The following is a 21,772-nucleotide window of genomic DNA, read 5'->3' on the forward strand; positions in this document are numbered from 1 at the left end:
AAAAATCAGGGGGTGCTGGAAGCAGACACATGCCAGGGCTGCCAGCCGGGCACCTGGGTCAGTGGCACCCAGGTAGAAGATAGGCACAGACTGAGCCAGGAAAATATTATAACTTTATTTGCTACATTGACAGCAGCTCCGAGTGGGTTTGGTGGCCGCTGTCTCTACATGGGGTGTCTAAAGTGGGGACGATAGTCAGCACTTCCCCAGGTAGGGGGCGGGGAAGGCTGGGCCAGGTGAGCTTGGGGTAGGAGCATGACCGCCGCCAGCCTCAGGGCTCTGGGAGGGATGGTGCAGTGTTTCCGGAGGTGGGTCCTAGTGGGTGGCTCAGAGGCAGGGAGATCCAGTGTCCAGTGCGGGGAACAGAGCTCGCACTACCTCACAGGCCCGGTGGGGGCGGCCAGGGCTGCTCGGCCAGTTCACGCTCCAGCTGCTTGAAACGCTTCTTGGAGGCCCGTTTGGGTCGAAGCCGCCTCAGGCAGGCTGGGAGACACTGGTCCAGAATGCTCTGCAGAGGACAGGGAGGTGCCAAGAGGCCATGTGACTGAGTCCCACACCAGAGTCCCCCAAAATCCCAACCCAGGGCGGGGCCCACCTCCAGCATGAAGGCCCCTACGAAGTTGATGGCAACGAGGCCCAGCAACAGCAGCTTGAAAAAGGTGTCAGTGATGTTCCTCAGTGCCAGCGGCCCCCGCAGGAGACCGGGGGCCAGGAGGATGCCCACCAGGACAGAACCCAGGAGCGCCAGGGCCACCAGGAAGGGCGCTGAGGGGAAGGGGAGCCTGTCAGGCCACGGAGCCTTCTCACACTCACGCGTGCCGCGGCGCCACCTCCACGCCCCCCCCAACCCCTCCCGCCCGCCCAGCACCGTTGGTGTAGAGCGGCTGGCGGAAGGGCGCCCCCTTGGACACGGCCACGGCCAGGATGAGGTACTGGAAGCTGGACAGAGAGAAGACCACTGTGTTCTCATAGTTGGGCAGGTTGTCTGGTGCAGACACGGTCCTGTTCAGAGGCACAAACCTGGGGGTACGGGGACTGGGGTCAGGAAACGGGGACAAGGCAGGGGTGCGCCTTGGGGATGGGATCCCTACTCACCAGGGCTGCGTCACGGTCAGGAAGTAGCCCCCCAGCTGCACGCCGGCCACCAGGGCCACCTGCAGCAGCAGGCTGCTCAGCACAGGCACGCTGAGCAGAGCCCCTGGGGGCCGTGCCCGCCCCAGCGCCAGCGCAGGCCCTGTGCGGCTCATGAGCACTGCCACTGTGGTGGTGATGGCCAGGTCGATGACCAGGAACTGCACGTCGCCCAGGTTGGTGTTGATCTGCCGACAGGGGCGGGAGGGCAGAGGGTAGGTAGCCCCTACCCTGATAGGAGGCACAGCCCTGTGCCTAGGGTGTCTGACTGGGTAAGTACTGAGCTTCCTCTGCACGCTGACAGGGAGGCAGCACACTCCTGCCCTGTGGACCCCCCAGTCGGACGGAAGAGACACTGCCCGGCCTAGAGGGGTGCCCCCCTCGGCCGGAGGGAGAGGCTCAGGCTCTGGCTTTCGGAGCCCCCAGGCTCCTGGAGAACACAGGGTCCTCACCCGTAGGAACCTCCTACATTTAATTTACAGGGTCACAGAGACAGACATTAGTAGATCTGCACTGCCCCACGGCATCACCTGCTTTCAGTGGGAGCGAGCAGCACATTGCCAGAGCAGAGGGCCTGGAGGTACCCTCTGAGCAGGCGTGGGGGCACAGCCAAGGTGCGGGCCTGGGCGAGCAGAGACGGGCGGACCCGTGGGAAAGAGGCAGCCTGGGCTCCGTCCAGTCATGCCTTCCCCTCCTTCACCCCTGCCTGGGCTCTGCCTCAGTCTCTCCTGCAGATGGGGGACTCCCAAGGATGGGTGCTCCTGTTTCTGGGGACCTACTGCACACCAGGCGCTGTGCTCAGGGCTCCCATCGTCTCAAACAAGCCTGCCATCTGAGGCCCAGGAGCTGCCCGAGCCGCTCAGCTAGAAGTGGCAGAGCAGGTTTGGAGCCACACCGTGTAGCCCAGAACCTGTGGGCACCTAACCACACGAGAGTGAGCGTCCTCACCCTGGGCCTGGCACGGGGCCTACTCCTGGGCATGGCTTGAGGCAGGGAGCCCTGCAGACACTCACCGTGTAGAGGATCAGGACGGAGATGAACTGGGTCAGGCTGTAGAGGGCCATGTACTTGAAGACGCTGAAGGATGTATCAAGGGAACAACGACCTTCCCTGGTGGTGGGCGGTGGGTGTTAGGGGGCCAGGCTGGCTGATGGGCCCTGCCGAGCCCTCACCCACAGGCCCTGTCTGCCTCACCTGACGACCGTGGGTACACACTCAATGCTGGCCATGCTCGAGGTGAAGGGCGAGACTACTGAGGCCTCAGCCTGGGAGAGCGAGATGCCCACGTCAGCTGCCTTCAGGGCACCACAGTCATTGGCACCGTCCCCACACATGCCCACGCAGTACCTGATGGAGACAGGCAGGCAAGTGTGGCCCAGGTACCTGAGCTGGCTCTGAGCCTGTGAGGCACCTCCGCATCTGTGAAATGGGCCCTCCCCGCTCCTGGGCCTCTGCAGAACCCCGGGGTGGGGGGACTCCCGTGGCCCGCATGGTGTCTGATTGGCAGTAGGTGCTTGGAAATAGGTGCAGCACCTCCTGTCAGCATGCGAAGCCCAGGAGACCTGCTTGGGTTCCCTCTGAGGGTGATGGCACTCTTTGGCCTGAGCTGGGAGGTGGGGACGGATGGCGCAGCTGACCCCACAGGCCCCTCGCCTGCACGCACTTACTGAAGCTTCTGCAGTTGGCACACCAGCTCTGTCTTCTGCTCAGGAGCCATGCGGGCAAAGATGGTGCCCTGGACCAGGACCTGGGGCAACAGGGAGATGGGAGGGGCTGAGGCAGCTGCAGGGTGGGGGTGGGGGAGCCCAGAGGAGGGAGTGGAGCACAGGGAGGCTGGGGGCAGCCAGGGAGGCTGGGGGCAGCCCTACCTTGGGCAGCAGCTTGGGGAAGTGCTTCGTAAGGACACCAAAGGTGGACCCACTGAGGGCCAGGTGGCTCAATCGGGGCTCTGGCTCCATGGTGTAGCTTGCAGCCTGTTCAGGATCCTGGGGGCCCGGGAAGCTCAGCTCAGCGACCCCTGCCCACCCGGGAGAGCTGGGGCCTGGGTCAGGTGATCAGGGTGGGGCCAGGGGTGGGGTGTGGTTAAACTCGGTCAGCCTCACCTTAGCGCTGTTTATGGCTGCAGAGGACTCCGCGGGCAGGAGCTCCAGGCAGGCAGGCTGGCCCTGCTCAGGGGGCGTGGCATGGATGATGACCAGACGCTCCTGGGGACTCACCATGCCACAGCTCTGGGCCACAGTGACTGCCGTCTGCAGGTTGTCCCCTGGGGAGTATGGGGCAAGGTCAGGGTCTAGCTGCTATACAGGGGACCATCCTCACCCTGACACTTCTAGGTGGGACAGAAGCTGTCTGCCATGACTGGCAGCATGAGATCAGGTAGGTTATGGACATCTCTGAATCTCGCTTTCCTCATCTGTAAAATCAGGCCTCAAAGGTCTTAGGAGAAATTGGAGATTGGGGTTCAGGCCCACATGAATTACTGAGCACTGAGACTTGCTGGAGAGAGTGAGCAAGTGAGCGAGAGAGAGAGAGAGAGAGAGAGAGAGAGAGAGAGAGAGAGAGAGAGAGAGTGTGTGTGTGTGTGTGTGTGTGTGTGCGTGCACAGGGGCAGGGAGGGTAAGGAGGAGGACACGGGCCGATCAGGCCACTCCAGGTCACCCAGCTAGAATCTTTCTTTTCTTGCGCCATGAAATTGGCACAGCTTTTGAGGCTGACATGATTTTCCCCATTTCTTCCAAGGTAGAACCTGGAACTTGGAGAAGTCACCCAGCAGGTGCGTGGCCAGGCTGGAACCCGGATGTCTAACACTACCCTTTCCAAGCATCGCCTTCCTCATCTGTCAAAATGGAGTGACAGTGACCACTTGGGAGGGATGCTGTGAAGATCTATGAAATGTCTGAAAGGACTTGGCCTGAAAACAGGCGCCCAAAGAGACGCTCTAAGAAGGACCACAGGTACCCTTCTCTCTGCCTGTGATGGCCACGGGTACCTGTGACCATGACGGTGCGGATGTGGGTCCTCCGCAGGGCCTGGATAACTGGGGTCGTCTGTGGCTTTAACACGTTCCTCATGACTAGCAGCCCCAGGAGGCTCAGCTCCTGCTCCAACGTATCCCTGGATGGTGGGCAGGCATGGGTCAGAGGTCATACAGTGACCAAGGACCCTCCCTCAGCCAATGGGCAAGGGCATCCTCTCTGGGCTCTGCCTGCAGGAGAGCCTCCCTTTGTCCCTCCCTGGGCCTGAGTCACAGTCCCCAAGGGGGCAGGGCAAGGGGATGGGCCTACCTTGTCAGTTGCTGAGCTGCTTCCAGGCTGGGCATGATGGGCAGTGGCTTGCTGGCGAGGGCCACAACGCGATGGCCAGCAGCTGTGTGGCTCTGCAGCACTTGAGCAAAGTTGGTGGGCACTGCCAGGGAGAAGACGAGGAGGTGGGTGCAGGGACAGAGCCTAGATGCCCACCCCGTTCTGTACAGACTCTTGGTCTGCCTCTGTCACCTGTCTCAGGGTTGCAGAGGCCTGCCACCAGCTCAGGGGAGCCCTTGACATAGGCCTCTGGCTGAGCAGCCCCCGGCCACGCCACCACCACGTTCATGCGCTGCAGGGCTGATGAGAAGGGGAAGCGGCAGAGGATGCTGACTGGCACCAGGGGCTCCTCCTACAGGGACGGAGGAGGAACTTAAGGGGCCGGCCTGTGGTGTTCACACCTCCTACCTCACACCCCACAGGCACACCTGTGGCTTACCGTGCCCTGCAGCTGGGGGTCCTGAGGTGGGGGTTTCATCACTGCCAAGACCTGGGAGTCAAATGCCGAGTGTGCAGCCGGCCCCTCCTCCAGGACCTGGGAGGCAGGCAGAGATGGTTGGCATACAGGTGGTTGGGCACTAGCTTGGCTTGGGGCAGCCAATCCTTGGCCCGTGGAGAGAGGCAGCAGGAGAGATTCAAGTTAGACTCATGAAGACTTCCTCCATGGAAGACTGGACAGAACAGAAGTCAAGAAAGTGGGCTTTGGAGTCAAATGGACCCAAGTTTAAACCGTGGCTTTGCCACTTACAGCTGCTGGGTGACCTTGGACAAGTAATTCCAAATCTCCCTCAGCCTCAGTTTTCTCCCTGTAAAGCAGGTTTCAAGCTTCTTTCCTGGGGCTACAGGGAGGAGGACACGAGACAGGGCCTGTGTGGCAGAGTGCTGGCACATAGTAGGTGCTCAGCACATGGCTCTGGCCATTGTTATTATTGATGGTGGGCATAGTAGATACTACCCTGGAGGTCCTAGAATGGACAGGTGGGTTAGTTAGGGCCCAGCTGCCCAGAGGCAGGGGGCTGACCAGCTCGGCCTCCTCACCCAGCCAGTAGATTCCACCATCTTGAGGTCCATGGGATCGCCCACTGGGGTGTCCTGGAGCCGGCTGAGGGCATGGCAGGTGACAAGTGCTCGGAGCAGGGGCCCCATGGGCAGGCGGTGGAGCTCTGGGAACAGTGGCAGGAACGCCTGCCCCTTCAGGGGCACCACACCCATCACATCCAAGCCGTCCTCAGTGAGGGTGCCCGTCTGCAGGGGGCAAGGGTGGGCCAGCGGTGAGTCCTGGGGTGAGCTGTGCCCTGCTGGGTTGGGTGCCCAAGCCCTAGGCCAGGTGGGTCCCCTGGGAGCCCCAGGAGCCAGAGCTAGAGCCAGAAGAGGTCCTCCCTTGCTCACAGACCTTGGTCCATGTGGGCCCCTCAGCCAGGGACAGCCTGCCCGGCACCCAGTTTCTGTCTGCCTTGTCTCCCCCTTCCTCACCCCTTCAGCTGCCTCAGGTGGCCCTTGCCTTGGGCTCCTGCCCACAGCTCTTTGCTACCCCCCATTTGCTGGCTGCAGTACCAGGACAAGGGCCTGGTCACGCACTGAGCTCGAGTAGCCGCTGAGTGGGTGAAGGGATGCCTGCTCCTGCCACTGTACCCGCTGCCCACATGCCTGGCTCCCTCACCAGCCTGGAGCTCTGCATCTGATCACGCCCCACCCTGTCAGTCTGAAAACTCTCTGCGGCCCTCACCGCTCTCACAATGATGTCCAAACTCCCCACGAGGGCCCCCAGCCTCTGCCCAAGTAGGGCCCTGCCTGTCCATCCTGCCCCCTCTCCCCGTGTCCCAGGCAGGCGGTCTGTTCCTCCAGGGAGGCGGCAGGTGCCTGTTTCTTGGGATGGCCCACCCCTCACTGAGGCCACAAGGGGCCTGCCCAGAGGAGTCTTCCTTGACTGCCCTCTCCCTAAGGGAGGACCCCCAGCATGCTCCTGTTTGCTTCCTTCCAAAGCTCCATCACTGTCTGTGGCAGCCAGTGCGGCCCAGGGCACTCGTCTGGCGGTGGCTGGCTCTGTGCGGGTGCTGCTTGCAGTACCAAGAAACCCATAAGTAATTCCGGGTCATTCATCTGCCAGACCATGAGCTTGACATGGTGGGAGCTGGACGGGGCAGCTCCTCCGCGTGTCTTCACCCCAGGGCAGGACCGGGCAGCTGGCCAGCCCTCAGTCGGTGTTGCTGAGTGAAGAATGTGGATATGGAGTGGTGCCCGCTCCCCTGCCCTGTGACGCCCACCTTGTCGAAACACACGAGCTGGAGCTTGCCCGCCAGGTTGATGCGCAGCGGGTGGATGCAGAAGATGCCCTGACTCCTCAGCCGGCTCTGGGCATAGAGCGTGCACACAGTCATGGCGGCCGGCAGGGCAGGCGGCACCACCACCGTCACCAGGTCCAGAGCTCGGACCACAATCTCATTCACAGGCACCTGGCAGGACGCAACATGACTGACAAGTGCCAGGCTGGGTGGCTGCAGGCTCCCCCGCTTCCAGCCAGGCCCCAAGGCTTACCTGCTGGCGGCAGAGGATGAAGATGCTGTAGATGGTGCCAAGGAGAGCTGGGAAGACAGCCAGGGCTCAGCAGGATTGGGCATGGGGCCTTGGGGGTCACTGGCAGAGTGGGGCGCAGGGGGACACTCACCCAGGACAGAGAGGGCAGCCACAAACTTCATGCTGTGTTTGTAGAACTTGAAGTTGATGGGCCGGGGGTGCAAGATGGAGCTCACCAGGCCCCCTTTAGCTGTGCAGAACCCTGGGGGGAGATGGGGAGGCTGTGGCAGGGAAGCTGAGGGTCAGGATGGGCCTCCCTAACCCCTTTCCCACCTGCCTGCACCGGCGGGGCTGTTAATCGCCCAGTTTGGGGTGGCACATGCTGGCCCACCGGCCTTGGCCAGCCCTCATAGGGTTTAATTAACTAAATTAGTGGATATCACCTACAAATTTTGTGCTTTTACTTAAAATCCAGATATACAGTTTTTGCTGAAAAAGTCAGATCTGGTGACCCTGTATCCCACTCCTACGTGGCAAGAACCTGCTGGAGCTCTGCAGCAATGCTCGCTTCCCGAGGGGTGGACTCTTTCCTGCTTGCCGCATCCCTAGCCACTTCAGCCAATCCCAAGTTGGTGTGGACCTGCCCAAGTTCCCATAAAAGGGCAGCGGCGGAGACAGGTCCCACCCTGCCCATGTTACCCCTTCTCTGTGTGCTGGGCCAACACCCCTGCCTGCTGCCCTGACTCTTACCTGTTTGGGTCACCACTGCCAGGACATGGGGTCCTACAAAGCCCCGGGCCTGCAAGACGACTGTCCCGCAGAAGAGCGTGTGCCGCCGGTGGGTCTCAGGATTATAGGGCGCCGGCCCCTTGGGCAGAACTGTCTTCAGCACCGGAACGCTCTCCCCTGGGAGGGACATGCGTGAAACCCGTAACGGTCTCTGTGCCTCTCCCTCCCACCAACAAGACCAAGAGTCTCGCAGAGAATGGTTCCATAAGCCCTCGGTCTCATTTAACTCTTACAACCGTGTGTGAAGAAATCATCGCCCTCATTTTACAGAGAGGGACACTGAGGCTCAGAGAGGCAAAAGACAGAGACGCAGCAGGGCACTCCCGGAGGGATGTGCAGCAGCCAGTTACTAGGAACCATCTACTGGGGAGGTCGGACAGAGTGTGCGCACACGCGCGTGCTCGTTGTGCGGGGGACAGGAGCTGGGGAGAGGCTTTCTTCGGTTGGAATGTGGAAGTATTTTATAGCAAGCTGAACTGCTTTCATACTTCAGATCAATACAGATACTGACCCGGGGTGCTTAACCTCCATAAAGCCCTGAGTATGCTGCCTGGCAAAGAACAGCAATGTTACTGAGTGCCTGAGGGCTGCAGGATTAGGAGGCGCAGAAGCCACGGTTGTCACTTGAGAGCAAAAGGAAAAGAAGAAACTCAGACTCAGACTTCTGATGCCAGGCAGAGGGGCATGGTGGCGGGGAGGAGGGACGGAGCCGCGGGCCCAGGGCTGGGGCTGACCTGTCAGGGAGCTCTCGTTGACCACACACTCGCCAGCCACCAGGGCAGCGTCACAGGGCACCAGCCCGCCTTCCTGGGGCAGCACCAGGCAGTCTCCTGGCACCAGCTCGCTGGAGTCGACCCATTCCTCAGCTGCGGGCAGACGGGAGCCTCAGCAGAGTTAGGGACCCCCAGCTGGCTCCTCCCGCCTCCCTCCCTTCCTCCACTCTCACCTCCCCCAGGCCGGCGGACACACACCCGTAGAGACAGCTTCACCATGTCCCTCAGGGTCTGGCTTTGCTGTGGGCAGGGGGACAAGTGGGGGGGAGTGGGTGGAGGCCCCCTTGGAGGCCTGCCTGCCCCACCCTGTCTGCATTGCACCACCCACCTTTCTGGTCTTGTAGAGTGCCAGGCAGATGGAGACGGTGGAAATGAGGAAGATGCACAGGGCGTACCAGTAGTAGTGGTCGGCCAGCCACAGCCCGATGCTGAAGGCCTGGAACCCATAGTAGGGGTTCAGTGCCTGGGGGCGAGGCGGGGAGGCAGCATCAGGGCCCATGCCCCCCCAGGCAGCCCAGCCACCGGCTGGGCTTCCTGTGCCCATGGGAGCAGAGGGCCCGTGCCAAAAAACTGAAGCCAGGCCCTTCTCCTGGTCAGTCTCATCCAGATGGCCATCAAGTCCCCAGCTTCTCTGTGCTAAAGAGGACACAGGCAATTACATGCCAGGCCCCTGCTAAGCACTTCATCTCAGTGTCATAAACGGTGATGAGTTCCACAAGGCAGATGCTATCAACAGCTCCATTTTGCAGGTGAAGAAACGGGGGCACAAAAGGGGCAAGTCACTTGCCTAAAACGACAAAGCTCCCAAGGAGCTGAGTGGGGTTTGCTCTAGGCCAGACTCCAGGACCTTCTCTCCCTCTCCCAGGCATCTGCCGCAGTCTCAGAGGGCTGGGATGTCAACAGTACTTCCAGTGTGTTCGGGTCACTGGCTTCCCTCTGTACCTGTGTGACCTTGACCAGGCACATCACCTGGGTTCTTCGTGTGTGAACATGGTATACCTAGTTCTAGTCTCTACTCTTGGCGCTGTCAGGAGAGAAGGTGGAAGCTGCACGGAAGGATCGAGACTTTGGAGCGTGGCTCTTAGCACACAGTAGAAGCCCAGGCTGTATGGGCTTGCCTCTTGCCTCTAATCCCCAGCCCAGATCCTCCAATTTCTCACCCTCAGCTGCCTGGGGTTGGGTCTGAGATGACTCTCGTCTATGCAGAAGGGGTCAGCTGGTCTGGTATGCCACTGTAAAGTAGCCCAGAAAGAGCAAACCTCTGGCCAAGGTCACTCAGCCAATTTAGGCCACAGCGGGGGCAAGGACCAGGGACAGCCCTACCTCGTCCACCAGCAGCTGGAGGTAGGACTTGACTGGTACACTGATCTCGTTGGGGCCATAGATGGTCTTCCTGTAAGGACAGAAGGGGTTGGGCCATCAGGTGGAGGGGCTCTGGCAGCTGGACCCTCTGGGGGTAGTAGAGCTTCCCACTCTATAGCCAGGGAAACTGAGGCCCAGAAGATGACTTAAAGAAGGCCACACCTGGGGAAGGACAAGATAGGGGTCCCCGGCTCTAGACAGGGACATGTCTGGACAACTTTGGTCCAGAATAGCACCCACCTCACAACTTGGTCCTGGAGGCCAAGGCCAGAGCAGGCACGGCGGATGTCGTCACAGGTGCGGCCATGGTCCAGCAGGCTGGTGTGGAGAGGGGCACATGTGTGGGTGACAGGGCCTGGGCTCTGCAGCCCCCCTACTTCATGAAGGCCAGGGGCTCAGGCCCAGGCCCCTTCTAAGTTGCACCCTAAGCTCCTGGGAAAATGCAACTCCTTCCCTAACTCTGGGCTTAGCTTTCTCCTTCTTTCTTCTGATTGGGCCCCTACCCACTACTCGGAGCAAGGAGAACAATGAGATGATGATAATAGTCATCTCAGTTTTCCCATCTGCAAAATGGGGCTGGTGACAGCATCCACCTCACAGGGCCACAGGTGGACTAAATGAGATAAGCTATGCAGAGTGCTTGGCACTGACTATGCAATAAATGTGTCTGCGATTTTTGCTGTTCCTATGTAGCAGAGGCTCTTGGTGTCCCATGGCACTCACCTCTGCTTGGTGCAGCAGCTTACTGCAAACACCTGACTTTACTGTAGGGCTCTTCCGGGCTGGGGGAGCATGCTTGGCCCAAGAACTCTGCAGGCCAAAAGTGCCCAAGAGTTCATGCCCCTGGGGGCAGCCTGCTACCCATAATGGGACGAAGGTGATAGGCAAGTACCCCAGCTTCCCCACTCCTTGCATGAGGGAACCCCAAGATGCATGCTCCACATTGGCTCAAAGAGATCCCTGAGGGGACCAAGCTCTAGGTGCCCACAATGCCCCCTCCACTGGCTACCTCCCCTCCCATCTGCCTTCCTCAGCGTTTCCCAGGATCACCTTCCAAACAAATTCCCTGCACTTGAATCCCCATCTTGGGGTCTGCTTCTTGGGGCTCAAACTAAGATGTGTCATGAGCTCACACTTATCAAGTACTTAGTAAGTGACAGAGCAGGGTCTGGACCCCAATCAGATGGTCCATGTCCAGAGCCTGTGGCCTGCTTCACAGCAGTGCTACCACTGTGGCCAGAGACGGGGCACATCTTCACCTGAACTTATGTACTTCATCCTCAAAATAGCCCAAGGACACAGGGTTCCCTTCCTGCCCTAGATACAGAGACCCAGAGGCCTGGGAAGGCTCAGAGACTTGCCCAGGTCGCAGGGGCCAAGGCAGAGCTGACAGGTGAGCCCAGGTTGGGCCACTTTGTGCCACCTCTCTGTCCAACCCAGTGCCACTGTGGGAGCTGGTGGGAGTGTGGGAGCCATGCCGGCCCTGACTCCTACCTGACTTGGCAGAAGGCCTGCTGGGTCTCGATCCAGATATAGCGCCGGCCCTCGAAGAGGTAGTACCGCAGCACACGTGGCTGGGAGGGGGAGAAGAGGGGCTGGGCTGGGGGCTGGAGGTGGCCCGAGAGCGCTGTGTGTTTGGGGAGTCAGGGGCAGGGACCAGTGTAAGGAAAGAGGTGAGGAGGCTTGGAAGTGCGAAGGTGGTCAGCCAGCATCCCAGACGCTGGGGACAGTGGAACCAGAGGTTCCACAGAGGCCAACCAGCACACTGTACAGAGCATGAAACAGAGGTCCAGAGAGGGGGAAGGGCTTGTGCAGAACCCAGCTGTCCACTCACTGACTCTTGGTTCTGGTGGAGCTGGGCAGTATCCTTCCAGGCACCCTCTGGCACTGCCCCTAGGGCCGCCTGGCTCCGGCCATCCTCCCCTGCAACTGGTGGGGGAAGCTCCAGGCTGGGGAGGGACATGGGGGTCAGTGTGGAGCTCTGGGCATTGCTCCTGCAGGGTCACCTTCCCCCACCCAGGATGGGTGGCACCAGGGTCACAGTCTTTGCAGGAAGGGGAGCAGGGGCCTCGGGGCTGCCTCACCTGCCCTCGCTGATGGCCTCCGTCTGCACCTGGACCGTGTAGAGCTGCCATGAACTATCCTGGAGCACAGAGGTGTGGACTCAGTCCTGGAAGAGACCCCACCCCTTGCAGGCCCCACCCCACAGCCTGGTGGCTGCTGCTGGAGAATGCAGGGACTGAGGACAAAGGGGAGCCCCTCAAGCCCAGCCAACCCACCCCTTCCGCCACTGCCCAGATGTCCCAGTGAGAGCTGCCTGCTCAGGCGCCCACAGAAAGTCAGTGGCCAGGCTGGACGAGAACCCAAACCTCCTCTGCCCCTGACTCTGGCCCAGCGCCACCCCTGAGGCCCGACTCGCACCTCTTTGTCTCTTATTTCGATGACGAGTGTTTCGGCGCGGGCCAGGTTGCACGGCCGGAGCCGCAGCCGCACCCCCCACACCGGCCTCCAGCGGAAGAGCAGCAAAGGGAGCCCTGCCATCACCCAGACCACGAAGTGATAGCCGATGACCCTCCATGGACTGCCACAGTAGCCGCTGAGCCTCTGCGGACGAGGGGGGAGACCGAGGTGGGTGGGCCGGAGGGCCAGGACTGGGTCCAGCCTGGGCCCGCCTGGCCGTGCCCACGTACCACGGATGAAACTGAGGAGCTGAGGGGATCTACAGATGTCTCTATCATCAGGGTCCCATAACCGGCCGGCGGGCTGCCGACTAGAGGGCTGCTGTCTGTGGACAGAACAGAGAAAGGCCATTTTGCAGGTGCCCCTCCTCCTTCTCCTCTTATTGATTTATTTAGGCATAAGAAGCACCGTCATTTTCTGGGCAGGTCTGATAGACCCAGTAGCTCAAGTTGCCTGTCTGTGATTGGCTGTTTGGTCGGTGCTCACCCAGTCTTGTCTCCTTGTGTGCCTAGTCATTTCTGGCTGGCTGTGGGCCCAGCGCTGGCAGACAGGGCCTGGTGGGCACCTGAGCTTCCACTCACACATCCCACCACTTGCTTCCTGGAGCTCTGTGTCCCACTTTTCCACCTGGTCCCCACTGAGGGCAGGGATCGGGGCTGCCTCTCTTTGATCAGGCCTGGCAGTGAGGAGATGTGGACAAGTTGAGTCTGTACTGATAAAATGTTGGAGGGGGGTCAGCCTCAGTCCAAAGGTGGAATAGACGAGGGAGGGACCCAGCCACTGGGGGTGGGCTAGAGAGGAGGAGAGAGCTGAGCAAGCCCCCAGGTCTGCGGAGAGAAGCTGCTGTGTGTGAGGGCCCAGCTGAACAGTTACAAAGGTTCCTTATTTGGGCCTCTGCCAGCAAAGGCGTGCTATCACCCCTATTTTAAAGATGGGTAAACAGCCTCAGGGAGTAACACCAGGTGGCTCTATTACAGGAATTCTTATTTATTTATTTATTTTGGTATCATTAATCTACAATTACATGAGGAACATTATGTTTACTAGGCTCCCCCCTTCACCAAGTCCCCCCCACAAACCCCATTACAGTCACTGTCCATCCACATAGTAAGATGCTGTAGAATCACTACTTGTCTTCTCTGTGTTGCACAGCCCTCTCCGTGCCCCCCCGACACTCTACATGCTAATTGTAAGGCCCCCTTTCTTTTTCCCTTCCCTTATCCCTCCCTTCCCACCCATCCTGCCCAGTCCCTTTCCCTTTGGTAACTGTTAGTCCATTCTTGGGTTCCATGATTCTGCTGCTGTTTTGTTCCTTCAGTTTTTCTTTGTTCTTATACTCCACAGATGAGTGAAATCATTTGGTACTTGTCTTTCTCCACCTGGCTTATTTCACTGAGCATAATACTCTCTAGCTCCATCCATGTTGTTGCAAATGGTAGGATTTGTTTCTTATGGCTGAATAGTATTCCATTGTGTATATGTACCACATCTTCTTTATCCATTCATCCACTGATGGACACTTGGGTTGCTTCCATTTCTTGGCTATTGTAAATAGTGCTGCGATAAACATAGGGGTGTATCTGTCTTTTTCAAACTGGGCTGCTGTATTCTTAGGGTAAATTCCTAGAAGTGCAATTCCTGGGTCAAATGGTATTTCTATTTTGAGCTTTTTGAGGAACCTCCATATTGCTTTCCACAATGGTTGAACTAAAGGAATTCTTTTTATCTCCTGCCTCCCCTGCTGTAGAGCTGTGGTCCTGGCAGGGCAGGCAGACAGTGCATATTCTGCAGCCCTGGAGTGGGTGGGCTCACTGTCCCTACCCTTGGGCAGCCTCTGTTAGGGGTTCTCTAACTGTGGCCCCTAGACCACTTTGAGGACCTCTAGACAAGAGGGCACCTGGGTCCCCCCTGGACCTGCTGGAGCAATAGTGGCTCTGCTGGGCGTCTGTATGTTTCTCTTAAGAGCCTCTGGAAAAGTCCAAAAGAGCAATGGGAAAGCTGGGCAGGTGGGGGGACAGGTTGCTGATTTTATGGGCTCCCTCCCTCCATCTCCCCAACCAGAGCCCTGCAGAGCCCTGATCTAAGTTTCCACCCAAGAAGCGCAGTGTCCCAGGCAGCTGCCACTGTCACAACATCCCTGGCCCCTCAGCTGCTCCATCTCCAAACACTTGGGCTTCTTTCTGCAGCTTCCCTGAGCCCAGCAGCAACATCACAGTCAGCGTTTCCTGAAGGCCTGCTCTGCAGGCTCTGCTCCTCTCCCCTCTCCTGGCCCTCTTTACATGGCTAACACAATAACCCTGCCACATAAGCACAATTATTATTCCCTTTTTTATAGACGAAAATGAGGCTCAGTGAGGTTAAATGACTTGCCCAAGATCACACAGCAAGTACATGGCAGTGCCAAGATGCAAGTCCAGGCACTCTGACTCCAGGTGGGTTTTAATCCCTCTACTACACCATCTGGGAACACCCTGAAGCTTGGGGTGTGTGTTCCCACCAGACAGACAGAGTCTGTTCTCCCTTATCCCAGTCCCCCCACATCTCCTCTGTAATGACAGTGATAATAACTACTATGGTAATGGCCATAATAAGAGCAGCCAGCATCCATTAAACCTTCCCAGGTGACCAGAGATGCTCTAAGCTCCATATGAATCACTTCAGTGAGCCCTCCAGCAGCACAATGAGGCGGACTCTATTTTTCTTGTTTTTACAAATGAGTCATCTGAGGTTCAGCGGCACAAAGAACTCCCAGCAGATGGTGGAGCCAGGAAGTTGGAGCCTATATCCTGGGCTTCTGTGGCCCAAGTGGGCACTTTCAGAGAAGAAGGCACAGAGCCTGTACCTCCAGAGACCGTTTGCAGCCTCAAAAACCAAATTACCCCAAGCCCCGCCTACGGCGTCCCTCCCTGTCCACTTGGCTGACTCAGAAAACAAACTGAAGCCACCAGCTCCAGGAAGCACACACGCGCGGCGCGCACACACACACGCACACGCACACGCACACACAGGCAGCCTATAGCCCTCCAGCTAGTGGGTATCCAGCCAGCAGCGGTCTCAGAGCTGGAGGGATAGGAGGCCAGCTCAGCCTTCTTCCCTGGGGCTCACAGAGACCCCAGCCCGGGCCCCCTGGGCAGTCCCTTTTGCTTTCTGGTCCAGCCGGGTCCAGCTCATGAACAGGGCTTGCTGGGGCATCATTCCCTTCCCTTCCTGCCAATAGCCTGCAGACCACACACAGCAGGGGGCTCTGCTCTGGGGTGTAGCCCCAGGAGTGGGAGTTGGGGGCTCCTATGGGACAGAGGAGCAGGCCTCTGGGACTACTGACAGTTTGGCAACTCTGGGTTCTCAGGTTCTGGGCCACAGCCTTTTCTGGCCCCACTTCCAAAGTTGTTAACTGGCATCCCAGAATATTTTTTGCCCTGGAAGACCCGCTTCCTGAGTGGGACAGGGTGGGAAGTTTCTCACCGCTGAGGGCTGTTCTCAGGATGTTTCTGTGGTACCAGGGGAAACCTCAGGGCTATAAAGGGTTGACACAGGCGAGGCACTGTTCCAAGGGCTCTGCATATATTAATTCACTTATTCCTCATCACAATTCTATGTAGGAGGCCCAGAGAGGTGAAGTAAGTTGCCTAAAGGCCACACGCCAGTGAGTGGTGGGATTTGGACCCAGGCAATCCGGCCCTGGGTCCAAGCTCTGAACCGCTACACCACCATCTCCAATACCACTGTCTTCATCAGTAATTGTGTTCCTGGCTCTCTTACAAGCTCAAGCTATTTTTTTTAAGGCAAGTGCCTTAATGTCATTGGGTTTTTGTTTCCCATCTCTAGGACCATAAGCCTGAAGCAGCTGGCACATGAGGAGCGTAAGCAGCAGCTGCCTGGGTGTCTGAAGCTCCTGAGCTCTGGGCCTGTACAGCTGGCGGTTGCCAGGTCCCCTGCCAAGGGGGTGTGGTTCTGTGCTGACCCACTTCTCAGGCTTCCCTGCTTTCCCATTACCCTGTCTGAAAGCCCACAGCTGGGCCCCACACACCAGCTTCTTCCTGTGCCTGAAGCCGCTGGGCTAGGGAGGGGAAAGAAGCCCGCACCATTCAGGCTGACCTGCTCATCCTCATCTGATTTCACCCTGCAATTATCCTGCAACTTACCCTGTTTTGCAAGTGAGAAAACTGAACCTCAGAGAGGCAGTGCGCCCACCGACTTATCTCGCAACTGGAAAGGGCCTATCTTACTCCAAAGTCATCTCTGCCCACCTCACCCACATCCACTGACGTGCATCGCAGCACCAGGCTTGCATGAGTGTCACCACTCATCCTGCTCACAGCGCATGGCACAGGGCTGGAACTCAGGAACCATTTATTGAATGGATGGATGAACACACGCCCACACATCTCCGTGACGTAAGGGAGCATGGGAGCGGTGGAGTCACTGCGTCCGTCTCCTGCCTCTGGGTCAGTCACCTGTGAAGTGCAGGGGTGTGACCCTGTCCTTGAAGGGACTTGCTGGAGCCGTACTTGTGCCACCCTTGCTCATTTCCCTGCTTTCCCCAGGATCTAAACCACATTCCCCTGGGACTCTCACACACCTGTGCTTTCGTGAGGACACTCTCCCGGTCAACCACAGGAAGAGGGAAAGGAGAGGCACTCAAAGGAGGAAGTCACATCTATGGAAAACTCTAGTCTCCTATCAAGGTCAAGCCCAGGGCACTCTCTCCCGTGGACACCTGTCAAAACACTTGCAAGTGTCTGTTTATCTCTGTTTCCGTCTCAGTCTCCCAAGGGATGGCAAAGGAAGGTCAGGGCAGCGTCTGATCTCTCGAGGCCACCAGCTCTGGCCAGCCCAGAGCAGGCACACACAGGCTGCACGGGACGAGATTACTTTCACGATGACTGTGCTGCTCTTCCCAACCACAGCGACTGATCTTCACACACAACCCTCTGAGGGAGGGGCTGTTATCCCATTTTAAAGTCGGGGAAACTGAGGCTCAAATTTTCAAAGCCCTCTGCCCTGGCTCACACAGCTTGAAAGGGGAGAAGCTGGGTCTGAATGAACCCATTCCTCTTGGTTCATCCTCACAGCCACCTCAGAAGTATGGATTAGGGTCTTCATTTAAAACGAGGTGCAGAGAGATTGAGTAACATGTCCAAAGTCACACAGCCGCGACTGTTCATGATTAGCTTGGAACCTAGCCCGATTCCACGGCCTGGGGGCAACACCAGGAGCACTGCCGAGGAGTTGGAGTCAAAGCCATTTGGGAACCTCTAGTTTCCTGCGGAAGCCCCGGCTTCCTGCTGGTGCCTGGCAGCCACCCAGGGCAGTCTGCGGGCTCCTCCCCTGCCTCCCCTGGGGCCGGAGCTCCTCTCCTCTGCCAGGCTGAGGGGCAATCTGCCGGGAGCCTTTGGATTTGGAACCCAGCGGCCATCTTTCCTCAGCCTTCCCCCTCCCTCACCCTGCGGGCACTCTCAACTTCGGGGAGGGGTTGGTGGGGACTGAGGTGGGAGGTGCCGAGGGAGAGACCTGAAAGGAGGGCTCTGCAGCCGTAGAGGGTGCTTAAGCGCTGGTGGGCCCTGTGCTGAGGTCTGGGGTCTGCATGACTGATATGGGGACCAGACCCTTCTGGATAGGTGCGGTCCACTGACCCCCGACCACAGGAGGTGGGATTTGAATTAGACTCTGTAAAGCTTGGGCTCTGGACACACAGCCTGGGATGCATAACATGGAGGGTGTGGTCCTTGGACCTGGATGCTGACAGGCTTCCTGCTGGGCCTGATTAGGGGAGAACCCTCAGACACCGAGACTCAGAAGCCCTGGCTTCTCTAACGCCATTCAGTCATTCATCTCAGAGGAACACCACCGGCGGACCTGGATGCAGCGGCTTCCACGCCTCCACCTCCACCTGGACATCTGTCACTGCGGGGTAAGTCCAGGGGGAGTGAGGCATCGCCCCGCCATCGTGCCGCGCCAGGGGCTTCCTCTTCAGGCTGTGGGAAAGCGGAGGGGACAGCCCCGCGTGGCGCCATCCCCGGGCTCCAGGCCTCTCTGGGAACGGCTCCGGGGCCGACTCCCCGTGACGGAAGGGGACGGCGCGGGGACCCCCGGCCCAAGACCACGCTGTGTGGGAGTCGCCCAGGGCAGGCGCGTGGACGGGCGGCGCGTGAACCCGCCTGGTTCCCCATCGGCCCAGGCTGCACACTCACCTGCGCTCATGCCGGCTCCTCGCGTTCATCGCCGGCTCCAGCGCGAAGGCCCGTGGCCCGGACCAGGGCGTCGGGATGCCCCACGGCGGGGGCGCGGGCAGAATGCCGGGGCGAGGGCGGATGGTCAGGCACCTGCACGAGCGGGCAGCTGGCGCGGCGGGGAGGGTGCCGCAGTCGGGCTCTGCGCGCCGCCAAGCCCCGCCCGACCCACTGCGGTTACGTCGGCGCAGCGCCGCCCGGGACGCCGGGACTTGTAGTCCAGCTCGCCGGCCGCCGCCGCAGGGGCGTAGCGCCCGTACCCGCAGGATGTCCCGGACAGGCGCACACGGCGCGTGGACAGAGGGAGCCTGACAGGACAGCCTCAGACACACACAGACACACTCAGAGACAATAACCCTCAGACACGCAAACACAAGTATACAATACCCCTCCCACTCCACACAGATTGACATGTAGAGATGAGACACTTAAAAGACACAACCACCCTCACACACACATACACACACACACACACGCACGCGCACACACACAGGTGAGACAGGGAAACACAGGAACACAACCTCAGACACTCATAGATACCTATACAGCAGTTCGACGCCCAAGACACAGAGACAACACCCAGATTTACATGAGTGTCACAGAGAGACAACACAAGTACGGTGGTATGACACCGAGAAACAAAGAAATAACTCTCCCACCCCACACCCTGCACATGGACTCAGCCCCAGCTGCCTACCGTAGTGGTTAAGGACTATGCATGCTGGCTCAAACTGGCCTCTATCTCTTCCAGGGCTCAACACATACATTTGATAAAGGAGTAAATGTTGGTGGGACTTGCTGATGGGTGGAATGTGGAGGTGCAGGAATGTGTGGAATGAAAGATGTCTCCCACAGTTTTGGTCTGAGCAGGTGGGGGACAATGGAGCCATTTGCTGAGCTGCCAGAGGCTGCGTGGTGGAGCAGGTTGACCACCTGGGGCATGAGGCTGGCTTCACCCAGTTCAGGTGAGAAGACCTATTTCATCTGCAGATGACATTTTCTATGGGGGCAGCTACTTTTCAGAGTCCCCATTTCCTTCTTCAGGTTTAGCTGGCAGCCTAATAGACCATGTAACCAGGGAAACACAGAACGGCTGGGTTTGGAAAAGTGGCCGCTCAGATGGCCTTTCCAAGAGGCAGTGTGGTACAGCCAAGCAGCTGGACTCTGGCCTTGAGTGGCATCTAGTGCTCTGCACCAATGAGGCCTGGGTTTGGATATGTGTCAGTTGCCTTTTTTTTTTTTTAACGCTGTATGAGTTTAAAAAAGACACTTTCCCCCTCTGAACCTTTCTCCTCATTCATAAAATGAAAGCTGCTGAGGATGAAATGAGGTGGCAGGTGCTTGGTAGAAGCCAGTTGCCTTTTTAGATCCTGGTGCTGGGCTAAAACCTTCATAAAGCTGGGGTTTGGGGAAGCATTGCAAAACTGAGCCCCTCACTCTTCATATTGCCAGAACTGCCTGGCATTGGAGAGGCTCCATCCTCTGAGTAATCTGGGAAGATGCACCTGCTTCTCAGCCTGTCACTGTATCCGGCAGGAGGCCAGAGGAAGCTTCCTTCCAAACCACAGAGGATGTGGGAGGTCCTGCCATTTGCCAGAGGTTACCTCTGGGGAAGTGGTTCTCACTGTGTGGTCATCTGGACGGTCTGTGGGCTGGGCTCCAGTCCCATGGGCCAGGATAGATGGAGCAGCTTCCCTTCCAGGGCTGCTGCTTCCATGGGGGCCCATGAGGACATAATATGCCTGGTCTAAGTGGCAAAAGCCTTGAGAAGTCACTAATTTGGACCGGTTTATTCTAGAGCATTGTCTCACTTCTCAATTTCTCTAGTTTCACTAAATTTTTCCAACAAAAGGGGATTTTCTTATCTAGTGACAAACCCCGTGACAAGATTCTGGCTGTCTAGACATAAAATCGAGTTTCAGCAATTTGTCTTATAGTGTCCTGGGCAAGAAGAAAGGGCCAGAAGAGAAGTTGAGAGGAGGAAGTCAGCCAGTGTGACATGAGAGATGAGACATGGGTATTATTAGCCTTGCATAGACAAGCCACCCTCTGACCAAGGGCCTCTAACTCTGGCCAGTCATGCCAGAAATACAGCAAACTATCAAGTACAGAGGGCTGGGAATGAATCCTTTGTAGTCTCTTTTGTGTTTAGCAGAAGGCCTTTCACACAGTAGGTATTTGGGAAGTTAAATTGAGTTTATGGAGTACTTCTCTACTGCAGGCTAGATGCTTTCATATTTATCTTATTAAAAAAATTTATATATGGTATTTATTTTTAAAAATTCAGCTTGAGATGTAATTGAAAAAATTATATTTAAAGTATGACATGATTTGGTATACCAGTACACTGAAAGGATTCTGCCCCACTGAGTTTATTAACACACCCATCACCTATTTGCTATTTTTTTGTTTTTGGTGCGAACTCATTTTTTCTTCAACCACAATTCTGAAAGGTAAATGCTGTTAATTCCCATCTTATAGATAGGAAAACTGAGGTTCAGCAACTTGCCCAAAGACTGAGTAAGAAGAGATGGCTGGAGAAATGCCAGTATCCAGTATTATTTTTATAAATGAAGGCACATCATCTGGATATAATCAGGGCACAGAATTAGCATAAAGGACAAAATGCTGTCTTTCTCTGCCCAGGTCTGCAGTTTTATTAGAAAAGTCTTTGTGGCGGTCAAAATAGAACACTTGCCTAATCCATTAAAAAAAATCAAAGAAAATGAAACTACCAGTTGAGAATATTCCAGTTTAGCTCCAGTTTAAATGGGGTGAGAATGACCTACATACAGTTGCAAACTTGACAATTGATGAAGCTGGTTTGAAGTGGCACCTCCCTAGGTACCCTCTGCTTCTTATCAGTAGCTGGGGTTGTAGAATTCCTCTTTACAAGCCACTAAGTTATTCATGAGAAAAAAACATCCTTCCCCACAGAGCTAGAGATTAGAAGCAAAGTCAAATTATCCATGAATCCAAGTGGAATGTGACGTTCCCAGGGCACAGAAACCAATTCGTTGTGGACAGACATGGAAGGTGGCAGAGCTTTTGCTCTACTGCCCTCCAAGCCTGTGGTATGGGGCTCTGCCCCAGGGTTTTTCAGTTCTTACACAAATTTTTCAGCTTTAACACCTGAGGGCTGCATTATGCGTGGTCTTACTGAAGTGGTCAAGAATTCTAGATGCTATACTTAAGGGCAAAGACCCTGATC

At 57.3% G+C, this 21,772-nt stretch overlaps 1 protein-coding gene across 5 annotated transcripts; it reads right to left on the reverse strand.

Moving 5' to 3' along the window:
• Positions 1–101: 101 nt before the first annotated feature.
• Positions 102–18,728, reverse strand: ATP13A2 (ATPase cation transporting 13A2). 5 transcript variants are annotated; one of them, XM_017655061.3, is made up of 29 exons: positions 18,523–18,728; positions 12,562–12,656; positions 12,293–12,475; positions 11,956–12,014; positions 11,706–11,820; positions 11,366–11,445; positions 10,112–10,189; positions 9,833–9,902; positions 8,838–8,945; positions 8,683–8,749; positions 8,471–8,602; positions 7,698–7,853; positions 7,099–7,209; positions 6,969–7,015; positions 6,698–6,886; positions 5,472–5,678; positions 4,873–4,968; positions 4,626–4,785; positions 4,416–4,536; positions 4,121–4,245; positions 3,234–3,394; positions 3,000–3,116; positions 2,799–2,878; positions 2,326–2,478; positions 2,145–2,241; positions 1,096–1,319; positions 869–1,020; positions 596–765; positions 102–508 (listed from the first exon to the last, which is right to left on the reverse strand). In XM_017655061.3, exons 1-29 carry the CDS (start codon positions 18,530–18,532, stop codon positions 380–382), a joined length of 3,492 nt encoding a protein of 1,163 aa, XP_017510550.2. In that variant the 5' UTR covers positions 18,533–18,728; the 3' UTR covers positions 102–379. The 5 variants fall into 5 exon arrangements, with proteins under 5 accessions (XP_017510550.2, XP_017510551.2, XP_017510549.2 ...); XM_017655062.3 differs by having other exon boundaries at positions 869–939; positions 8,838–8,972; XM_017655060.3 differs by having other exon boundaries at positions 8,838–8,972.
• Between the last annotated feature and the right edge of the window lie 3,044 nt (positions 18,729–21,772).

The sequence above is a fragment of the Manis javanica genome, chromosome 4, assembly GCF_040802235.1.
Source record: "Manis javanica isolate MJ-LG chromosome 4, MJ_LKY, whole genome shotgun sequence".
NCBI lineage: Eukaryota > Metazoa > Chordata > Mammalia > Pholidota > Manidae > Manis > Manis javanica.

Excerpts from the sequence above, each read along its gene's own strand:
- ATP13A2 (XM_017655060.3), bottom strand. Across the intron at positions 12,476-12,561 it reads GCTCCTCAGTTTCATCCGTG|AGGCTCAGCGGCTACTGTGG; the intron begins GTACGTGGGCAC and ends CCTCGTCCGCAG. Across the intron at positions 3,395-4,120 it reads CCGCACCGTCATGGTCACAG|GGGACAACCTGCAGACGGCA; the intron begins GTACCCGTGGCC and ends CATACTCCCCAG.